At 38.9% G+C, this 11,382-nt stretch overlaps 2 protein-coding genes across 2 annotated transcripts; both read right to left on the bottom strand.

The window, feature by feature from the left end:
* Positions 1–518: 518 nt before the first annotated feature.
* LOC113734040 (probable galacturonosyltransferase-like 4) lies at positions 519–1,753 on the bottom strand. The gene has a single exon (XM_027260354.2). The coding sequence runs from the start codon at positions 1,751–1,753 to the stop codon at positions 686–688; it is 1,068 nt and encodes a 355-aa protein (XP_027116155.1). The 3' UTR covers positions 519–685.
* Positions 1,754–3,724: 1,971 nt separating this feature from the next.
* Positions 3,725–5,022, bottom strand: LOC113735281 (S-adenosylmethionine decarboxylase proenzyme 4-like). The gene has a single exon (XM_027262306.2). The coding sequence runs from the start codon at positions 4,833–4,835 to the stop codon at positions 3,801–3,803; it is 1,035 nt and encodes a 344-aa protein (XP_027118107.1). The 5' UTR covers positions 4,836–5,022; the 3' UTR covers positions 3,725–3,800.
* Positions 5,023–11,382: the final 6,360 nt, after the last annotated feature.

The raw sequence follows: 11,382 nt of genomic DNA, 5'->3' as shown, positions 1-11,382 counted from the left end.
GAACTTTTAGTTCTCAGGAAAGATAGAATGGCTCTTTCTGGAAGGTTATTTTGTGAGATTGTTTTTAGAAAAATTTACTGTAGCTTCTTTATTAGTAACATGTGTCTGTGGGATGAAGAGGAAGTGAAGAAAAAAAGGGGAGATTTTGCACACTTATTGTGAGTTTTGGTGCACATTTTTTTAAAGTTTCTGGTATGTTGGCTTCATTTTTTTTTTTTTTTTTTGGGTAGAAAGCAAGTTGTACAAAAAATATATATAAATAGAAGTTGCAAAGAGACCGAGGCCGCCAAACGCTTTCATATCGTGGCCGTTTGCTTTTTGCAATTGGCCTCCAATAGCAGAAGCTTCAACAAAATAGTAGCGCTTTTACATCTGTTGCGCTACAATTCACAAACTAAACTATGGACGACATTCATGAGAAGAGTATAATAAAACAAAATTTTTACAACTTACCGTAAACTCATGAACAAACTTGCTAATGCCTACCTCTAGAGGCAAAGCCGACGGATTCTCTCTGACTCCGTATTTGTTGGCTCGGGGTCTGTGCATTCAGACCGAAGAAAATCTATGAATTATCACAGAAACTTAATAAATTTCTCCTACGTCAATCTTGTTCCACATTTTCCCACCTTACTACTGACGGTGCATGGCTTCCTTGGTTATTTATTTTCATCAATGGTGCATGTCATTCTTCTAATGCAATTCTAGATGAACGGTAGAGATCATATGGAGCCCATAGGTAGTCCACCGTGCATGGCTTCCTGGAGTCCAATCTTAACCACGGCTTCCCCTTACCGCTCCAATGCAACAGGCTAATTGGTCCAGGGTGAAGACTTCTACACTTGCCTTCAAAGTTATCACCACCTAAACCATGTTGGTTCCATCTGTGATCCACTGCCTCAATATTGCCTGCAAATACGAGCAAAATTGGAGGCAAAGACCCCAGATGATAAATTTTCCTTTGCTTCTGTATGACCATCCACTCTTCAACCTTCTGTGTGTATCCCCCTTTTCTCCACTTATCAACATCAACCACCATTACGCCTGTGTTGAAGTAGCAAGGTCTTCTTCCTTCAAAAGTTCTCGCCAGGTTGACATCGGACCAAAATGTGTCCGTAAAATATGTCGTGAAATTTGCATGGCAGTACTCTGGCGCAGCCAGGACGTGGTCTCCCAAGTCCACACCCCACAGCTTTGCAATGTCGTCGACGACGATTATGTCCGAGTCGACATAAATCACACGTTCCACATCCCTAGGGAGAATATCAGAAAGATAGATTCTTGCATAGTTCAGAGGCTGATCCAAGGCTTGTCTGATGGACTTGGAGATTTTTCCGCGAACAAGATTGGAATCGAAGTGGTAGACTCTGAAAGTGAGGTAAGGGAAGGTGGATTTGATCAATGAGGATATCCCAGGCTCGAGACGCAGGGAAAGAAAGTGGAAGGAAACGTTCTCAGGGCATGTCGAATGCTGTAAAATTGACAAAATGGCGGCAACCGTGCCGCGGATGTAGTTTATATCAAGGGGCATGACTATATGGATGTTATCTTTCTTGCTTGAGCTGCTGCATTCGTTGCCATTGCGAAAAGCCGGTGCCTCCCGAAAGGAGAGGATGGCGGATGCAGGCTTAGGAACGAGGTTGACGCGAATGCCATTGGTGAAAGAGGTGGTGGTTGTGAGGGGCTGCAAGAGGAGGAGAGACAGGAGGCCAGCGAGGGAGATACAAGAGGTGTTGCAGCTCCAATTGGCCATCCTCCCCGATAGGCCAAAATTAGGTGGCTATAAAGATTTTCTAGAGTTTTGGGTTTGACGAGGGAGGACGAAGAAATATACCATTGGAAAGTTCGGGTTCAAATTCGAGAGAGAGAGAGAGAGTTTAGGGAAGTCCAACGGTCGAGGGAGGACAATGAGCTGGGGAGAGCTTGGGAGGCGAGGAAAAAAAATCGGGAAAGTGTGTTTGACTCGTCGATGTTATGTTCCTACCGGGTCCGGGAGTCGAGTCGTCTTATCTATCTCCAAATGCCATTAATTTCATATCTTTTTCTTTTTGTTGGCAAAGTAAAGAGAATTCTCCGAAGACCGTTCCTCAATTTGCTTTAAATATCAGCCAAATTTATTACCACTACTCCATCTGTCTTTGCATATCTGCCCTTTTAATTATTGGCAGCTTAATTGCAGTTTTTTTTTTTAGTTTTACAATTTACCTAAAACGTTCATGCCCTAGATTGTTGGGGCACCGTACATGATGACGGTTCTGATACATGTCGCAGAACATATGAGACAGTAGTTAGTATGTATTTTCTGAGTTCAAGTAAAAAAGCCCATTATAGTAATTTACATGACTTTTTGTGTTATTTTTAAACTTGTATCTACATCTAGAGCTGTTAAGTCAATCGAGTAACTTGAAAACTCGTTAGAGCTCGGCTCGTTAATTTTGGTTAACGAGTCAAGCTCGAGCTCAAAACATGCTTGTTTAGTTAACGAGTCGAGCTACGAGCCAGCTCGGCTCGTTTAATACCCGAGTAACTCATTAGAACTCATTAATGAAGGGCATATTTGTCATTTTAGAAATCAAAATTATAAAAATTAAAATTTATAGGTTTTTATTAAGGTTAATTTGTACGAGTTCGAGCTCTTGAAGCTCGACTCGTTTGTGATAAACGAGTCGAGTTCGAGTTCAAACTCGAGCCACATGTACATTTAACGAGCCGAGTTCAAACACATTTTAAAGCTCGTTTTCCTAACGAGCTCGGCTCGAATTAAACTCGAGTCGAGCTCAGCAGCCAAATACTCGGCTCGATTAACAGCTCTATCTACATCTCCTTGGCCAGGCGGCCTCGAATTCGTTTTTCCAACAGAGACATAAAATATTCAAGTCGGGTATCTGAGAAACACATCCTGCATTTCATTTCATTAGCATTTGCACGTTCTCATGCGGCACGAAATCTGACAGCTGAGAAAGAAAAGATGCAAATTGCACGCCAAAATTCTTCTCAAATGCATGCTAGCTATTAGCTATTGCTGTTGTTAGCAGCTTAGTTCACCCTTTTTTGAGGTACGTAGGACCCCGAAATTCTGCTCTGCTCTTCATGCCTGTAAGGAAAGAAATCGATGGCAATGGCCAATAACACTAGTAGTGATTTCTGTCTTTTCATAGACCAATACTAGAATCAATAAAAAAAAAAAAAAAAAAAAACCCACTCGAGTTTAGCAAAGAATTAGAGAGACACTACTACTATTGACTGAAAAAGACAAGAAAGCAGAGATCCAACGTACAAAAGGCAAAAATCAGAACTCGAAGAAGAAAGAGATGGTAGCAAAGTTCTTTCTTTCACATAAGAAGCTCAAAAACATGAGCGCTTTTCATCATCCCCACTACAAAAAAAATTGCAACCTCAAAATTTCTAGGCGTGACAAACATATAGTGGGGTGCAATATCATGATGAACCCACACCATCCCTTCTCCTTCCGCATCAGCCTCTCCTCTCTCTCTCTCTCTCTCTCTCTCATGGACATGGCCTCATCTCCAAATTTTTTCCCCCACTACAATCTTTCTACATAAGTCAACCCCACATTGATTATCATAATTTACCATCCAATCCAATGACATTACCATGAATCACCCACTCCCCTAATTTAAAACAAAAAAAGAAAAACAAATGAAAGAAAAAATTGTTACTAACTCTAAGAAAAGCCCCCCCCCTACTTTCCCTCCCTTTACTCTTTTGAACCTCTCCACATATCTACTAGTTGTTGGACCACCCTCCTACCACCACCCTTTATCGCCACCACTTACAAGCTATTTCCGACGAGGTGTGAAAGTTTGAAACACGACGGTGCCTGCTGCTGGGAACTCGTCCACCGTGCAACTCCTGCATTTCATCCCCACTGGCTCGACTGCACTGGCAACCTTTGTCCATGCTTCATGACCAGTGCTGGTCGTCGCCACCGACATTGTTCCCGGCCGGAAAACTTGCACCACCTTCTTTAACACCTCCACAATAGCATTATGATCATCATAAATGGAACCAACAAACTCAAAACTTGCATAACTGAAACCATCCTCCGGGGTTACGTGGATGGTAGAGTAACGGTCATTATCAATTCCATTCATGGAATAGCCACACGGATCAAATGCAAAGTCGCAAATAAGTGCATTAGGATTAATATCAACAATCCCTGTTATCTCCGTCATCTCCTTTCCGGCTGTGTCGCCGTTTTTTCCGTCGTTTGGATGCCGGTAAAACTTACGAGCGAGAACACGATCCAGCTCCGTCATGCAAACTTCAATAGTGAAAAAATCTTGATGGTCGCTCTCAAAGTTTTGCATCAACATGTGAGACTCATCACATGCAGAAAAAACATGCCATGAATGAGAAGACATCTTTGAAGGCATAACTGAGGCCTTCCTGTAACAGAGATGGCTAGGCAAACTCTCTTCCAAGTAGATAACTTCTTCCTTGAAGCTTGAATGAGGGTAAGGCTGAGCTTTGGGGAAAATGAAGCTACCTCTGGTGTACCTACACACACTCAAGGTGAGGCCAATATCGCAAGCCAAGTGCAGCAATGGACAGATGGATTTTAACAGCTGAGTAGTCCCACAAGTCTTGATGATGATCTTTGTAGGGTAAACGAAGAGACTCGATTCTGATAATACGTAGGCATCAAAATACTGGTTCCCCACAGCTGATACCACTGTGCATTGCACTGCATGCAACACCTCCTCTATTGACTCAAAATCCAGCTGCCGGAGACTGATTCCGTTCACCGGATCATCGCCAGAGAAATGAAGCTCTAGTCTCTTCTCAAACCCTTCAAATCCAGACATAGCCATTTTTATCTTACTAAACAAGATATATGAAAAGGGTTCGTTAATTAGTAAGAAATATTGAACTAGAACGGGAGTAGTGCAAGTAGAAAATTAGCAAATGAGTTGGTCTTGTCGACTACAGTTGCAGAGAGAGTAGTGGAGTGACAAAACGGATACAGGGCCATGAGTATATATAGAGAAAGAAGAGAGAGTTGATATGGGGAAATGGAGCAGATTGGAGAGACCATGCAATATTTGCAACGCATAAAAGGGCTACTGAAGAGAGAGTGTGGGAGAATAAGAGTAAGAGGGGCATGCGGGTGAGGCAACCAAGAATAATGATTGTCAGCATAATGAATACAAGATGATGGTCATTTTTGTGTGTTGTGAGATCGTTCTCCAGACAGCTACATGAATTAGAATTCATTCCCACGCGCAATTTTCTTGTTCTACATCCTCAGATATGTATTATGTATTTGATTCTAGCTTATTCATCTTAGCTACGACCCAAAAAAAAAAATAATAATTAGTCCTTTTTTCAACTGAACTTTTAACTAAACAGAGCAATTAGTTGTTACTAATAAGATTTCATTTGTAAATTAATGTTTATGCTTTTGTTAGTAGTACTTTATTTTGCCTTCTTGTAGCATGCATATAGCACTTGTGATGGATTTTTGTCGTGTAACACAAGTATATGATTGAAGGGTTTGAATTGAATTTATTTGAGTAGTACTATAACAGTATAACTACCATAGTCTTTCTATTTTGACATCATGATTTCTTTGCATTTTAAAAGGTGGCATCACTTGTCGTATCAATATCTGCCCACTCTGGAGAAGAAAATGCATGCCACGAGATTCCTCTTCCTCTGGAGCAAGGAAACCAGGATCCTATACATTTCTTCTACTTAGTCATGATTTGGAACTTGAACATCATATTGTATCCAGTTCGTATATATCTTTTACAATTAGAACTTTAATATGGGGAAAATTTAAGAAAAGGGCCATCAAATTACTAGATGAGTAGATAAATACATATAGTAATCTTGATCTGCAGCACCTAGTGATAGATTCACATGCATTTTGATGATACGGTAGCTTAAAAAACACAGACATAATTATAAAGTAGACGTTTCGATGCGTGACAACAATAATTAAGTTCCTAGGCAGAGGCAAGCTTAATTTCCTTATATAGATGTTCTCAAGTGGATGCACAAAGCCAAAACACAACAAATAAAACTCAGTATATATTATATCACACACCAACTGGATGATCAATGGACTAATCAGGTGAGGAAGGAGTGATATGAGCACCATTGAATTGAGAATTCTCCTAGGCTGTGATGGAGGTGATGGTGATGGGATTGGGAGGGACAATACTGTTGCATAATCATACCCATGGCCACTGCTCAAATTAGTGTGCAAATTGAAGTGAAAACAATTGGTCGAAAAGGATAGCATTGTCTTTCCGGAAGTGGGCAGGTGTGTATTTAAAGAAGGTAAGAGACGTGCCCAGAAATCATCAATTGTTTTTCAAGGACGTAAGAAACAGTAGCAATCAGGCGTGGCAACTAAATAATTACAAGAATATCCATGAATTAGGTGTTGGGGCATTTCTTTTGTTCAAAAAAGGACCCATTTTTTTTTTTTTTTTAGGTGGGGTGGGGTGGGGGGGTTTGCAATGTAGTTTAAGGTTGAAGGTCAAATGATTGACGACATTCACATAGTACTACTATATCCTTTTTCAAGATCCATCCATTTATGCATTACTATCACTTTTCCAGTACAACACAATGGATATGCACTGTTAAACTATTCGAGGTTTCTGTCGAGTGGAGGGATTTCAAAGCCAGCAATTAAGGATTAGCATTCCTTTCAGTTCATTTATTATCTTGAGAGAGTGATTTTTGGACATGTAAAATATTAAAATCAATGTCGGACAAGAGTTGGACACTCTTTATCGATCATTTCCCAAATGCTTAGACATATTGGCATAAACTCTATACACCTAGCTATACTTGTAATAATATTTTAGATAGATACACCTAAAATATAAAGTCATACACAGATAGATAGGGGGTAGCATGCATTGGGCTTAATCAGTATGGAAATCAAGATGAGCTGGCATTAAAGCAGCCCTGATGCATGAGTGATTACTTCTGTTTGGTGGCATACGAGTATTATCCCTACGGGAAATGATTAACCTATAGACATTCCAATTGAAGGAAGATTATAAATTGCTTCCCTTTAGGGAGGAAATGGACTCCCTACTCATCACAAAACAAAATCTCCCCTTAGCTTTTAAGTTACTTTTGCAGTTCACCTTACAAAGCTTACCATATCTAATCATCATACAGCATACTACTAGACATGCATGTAGCATGTAAATACTAGTTGGTGGTAGAATCAGTAGTAGTAGCAAATTAAGAGGATAGACATTGGAAGGGGAGCTAATTAAAGAAGCATGCATGTGTGGAATATGGGTAGGAGAGTTGGAAAGGTTGGGGTGCGGACAATGATGCCAAATTGTGAGTTTAGAATCAAAATTTGCAGTTCTTAGAGCAGGATCAATGATTCAGAATGTATGCGTCATGAACAATTTTATGGTGGCTGGCACACTCACATTATGACATATCCGACCTCTTGTGCTGCACGCGCACCACCAAACCCCATATTTCTTGACACTAATATTCAGCACATATGCCAAAATTTCTTGAGATATCAGCATATCTATATAACTTTGATCAGTTACATTGAGTTATATATGACTTTGACATGGACATCATACCACCAAGATCTCCCAATCTCCCTCCATCTCTTCATGATGCATGCATGCCAGTCCAAAATGGTCAACTGCTATTCAACCATAAAGACCAAAGCGGAGATTAGAGGACGAATTTAATTAATTAGCTAGGTTACAGTTCGGTATTAGCATATATAATGAAATATGAACGTTGTTTTAGCTGTAGTATCCTCTATTTATGGCTAAATTACACTGCGATAAGAGTATAATACGCATTAGAAAAGATAAGAGTGCTAACTATTTGAGTACACGTACGTCTATGTAAAGAATCATACATTGAACCGCTCCAAAATCTTTACTCGAAAGTCCAAAACCAAACTCCACAAAATCCCTACTTTTCTTCTTACATGAAAAGCTGCACAAAATCTTACCCAAATATCGAAAGAGTCGGCTTGAATTTGGGTGAGTAGAGGGCATATATTGGAAAAAGTTACACAAAAGAAGATTTACAGATGTTTATGGAAGCCTAATCTTAATCTTGTGGTGGACCCAATAAGTCACCTTTTAATCTCAATCTCCCTGGAAGCAAATCATACTGCCCAAACTTACGATTTTGGACCCACTAAGAGGGGCTTAATATGCCCGACAACCACCATCAAAGGTCCCACAAAACTGCACATAATCTAACTTGTGTCCTTCCTCCAAGACACACTAGGGCCATGGTTAATCTAAACTTAGATAAAAGTCGTGGACATCGAGTCCCCACTACACTAGGGACATTGTATAAATGGCCAAGGCAATTGATCAACAAGGGTTTAGAGGGCTACAAGTGACTTTAGCCGCCATACATGCTTGCATGCGTACAATTGCACACATGTGGAATATATTAAGTGAGAAAACATAATAGTAGTAGTAATTTCTATCCTTGCAAATTTGAGCACTCAGATGTGCGCAAGTGAGTGCAACTGTACCATGCGCACAAAAAATTGTGCTCTCTGTGGCTGCCCACCACTCTTTGAACTCTAAGAGTTGCCAATTGATAAGGGCTGGCTGGCTTCTCCTTGGGAAGAAATTGTCCAAGCCCTCACCGTACTCCTTCAGTTCTTGAACTTTTTTGCAAGCTTTTGTGTCGAAATCAAAGCCCCTAGTTACTTTGTTAACCTCCCACTCACTTGCGAGTTGTGAAAGCTAGTCATGAAAGAAAATGACAGGAAAAAGGGCACAAGTCAACTTTGGATGGAGTTGAATACTGTTGCTATGGAACAAACAATGGATTTTTTAGCAAAAAGAATTTGGGACCTCCCTCTCTGCTGTTTATAGAGTTAGGTGCTCCTACCATCATACTAATTAAACCGAATATTTTAGCAAAAGGTTTGTGTTTTTTTTTTTTTTTTTTTGTTTCTCGCCTTCTTGAATATATGAAAGTACCTTAAAAATTTTAAAACTGCACGCACGGCAAAATTAAAATGTCCTTAACTAGTAACTTGATATTCCACAATCTTTGGCTATTGTAATTGAGGATGAGAGCAATGCAAGAATTCTTTATATATTGCATGAGTAATCCTTACTAAAAGTAGTAAAATGGAACGCTAGTCACTCCCCATCCTACACAATCTCGCACTCTAATTCACAAAAGAGATAAAAGCGATACCCCACCATGCATGTATGATTGCTCGTAGTCGCAGGTGCAATGCAAAGCTTCTCCATGAAAAAGATTTGAAAGCAAACAAGACATGTTAGAAGTTTCAAGTGCTTTTACACATATCCTTCATCACACTGCTTCTTTGCTTGCTGCCCCCACACAGACAAAACACATCATCCATATGTATATTTTGTCCATGAGAATATTATGTGCATACGACAGTGAAAAAGAGAGAAAGCCAGAGAGATACAGTGAATAATTGTATCACTCCTTGCTACTCGCCTCGAGCCCTGCCCTGTGACCAATTGCCAGAGCAAATCTCTCGATCTGAATGAAAACCTTACACGCCACATCATGTTCTCTCATGCCCTCTTATCATTTTCTTTTTCTTTCTTTCTTTCTTTTTTTTGTTTTTTGTTTTTTCATCTCATAAAGCTCTTGATCAGTCTTCTATAGCCTGAATCTCTCTTGATTGCTCCACGCAAGCATCACTCATGGCTTCTGACTTGTGACTCTGACATCATCCTCAAACTTTAGATTAATCCCACTAATTATATCCGAAATATTTGCTAGTTATGTCTAATCTAATAGTGTAACAAAATTTCAAGTTTCATTCAAGCCATCTTTTAAGGTAAATGCACTGCATAATTAGCCGTGTAAAATTTCACTTTCATCTCTAGAAATTAAACATGGGATTAATGCATTTGTCGATCACCTTACTAAATGAATAAAATTTCGGGAGAAGGGGTAACGAAAAAAAAGGGCCTTTCAGAATCAGCCCTTTTAAATAAAAGGGTCTATCTAACCAATGTCCAATTGGTACTTGTTAAAATATAGTTCGGGCATCAATTTTTTTTTAATAAATAAAGTAAGTTAGAGAAAGTGTATACATATTAAGGGGGGTAATAATTGTTATCGTGTATATTCACAGAGTATTGTGAGGTTAGGTATAATTTAGGCGTATTAATAAATGTCTATAAGGCACCGATTCGCTAAAAACTCTAAATAAAAATTGAGATAAATATATGACTTAGTCGATTACCTGTCCTAGTGACTTAGTACATCTTGGCGTTATTAATAAGGGTGGGCGCGGGTCGGGTACTCGTCCCATTCACCATTTGGCTGACCCGACCTCGTATCTTGTGGGTCAGCCATTTTTTGACCCTTACCCGCTCCGCATATCAGCAGGTACCCTATAATCGGGTACCCGCTGAGATAGGGTCGGGTCAACGGGTACTCGCCCCCCGCCCTATTTATCATTTAATTTTTTAAAAATAATAATTTATACCAATTTAATTTTATATTTTACACATTCATCTAAGATTTAATAAATTTTTTTCCTAAAAAAGGTTTTCCACCAAGAAACAAACATGTGAAGAGAATATAAGATAAAGAAAAAAAATTAAAAGAATTCAAAATCAATAAAAGTTTGAAATAAGTAGCCCAAATTTTAATATATATGTTCCGCATTAATTAAACTTTTTTTTATAAAATATAAGATCATGACCTCTACAAATGAATCTTGTAAATAAACTATAGTATCTCATATTTGTAATGCAATTTGTTCAATAAAATTACTTATTTAGTTCCAACTTATTATTTTATAGTATGTGTATAAAAATAAAATATATATATATGTGTGGGGCGGATGGGGTACCCGCGGGTTTTTAATTATGTGACCTTAACCCGTCCCGTATCTTAGCGGATACCCGATCCTCTTTGACCCGATCAAATAATAAAAATCAGATATCCTAATTTTCGGATCGGATCGGATTGGATATGACGGGTTTTCGGGTTAGTGGATAATTTTGCCCATCCCTAGTTGTTAATGACAGAAATTGAATAATCATATATGTATCTCGATTCGTTTCCTTTATAACGGCAGAGTTGAACACGTAGTTGCTCTCCATGTAACTTGATTAATTAACAACTAGGGGAAAGCCCGCGGTAAGCGCGGGAGTTTTAACTTATGTGACAAAATATGTATTTAAATGAATTTATAAAAAAAAAGATAGTAGAATTAGAACTGCATGGCAATTGATTTATTGAATCAGTTGAAGTGCATGAAATTATAAGTCAATTGACCAAATCAACAGACTTTTCAACAGACTTATAAAGGAAAACAAATTTATAAGTAAAAGAAATAGTATTGTAGTAGATAATCACACCATACCACGACAACAATAG

This window comes from Coffea arabica, chromosome 3c (assembly GCF_036785885.1).
Source record: "Coffea arabica cultivar ET-39 chromosome 3c, Coffea Arabica ET-39 HiFi, whole genome shotgun sequence".
NCBI lineage: Eukaryota > Viridiplantae > Streptophyta > Magnoliopsida > Gentianales > Rubiaceae > Coffea > Coffea arabica.
Note: the sequence above shows the minus strand (reverse complement) of the source record. Positions and strands in the feature narration are given on the sequence as shown.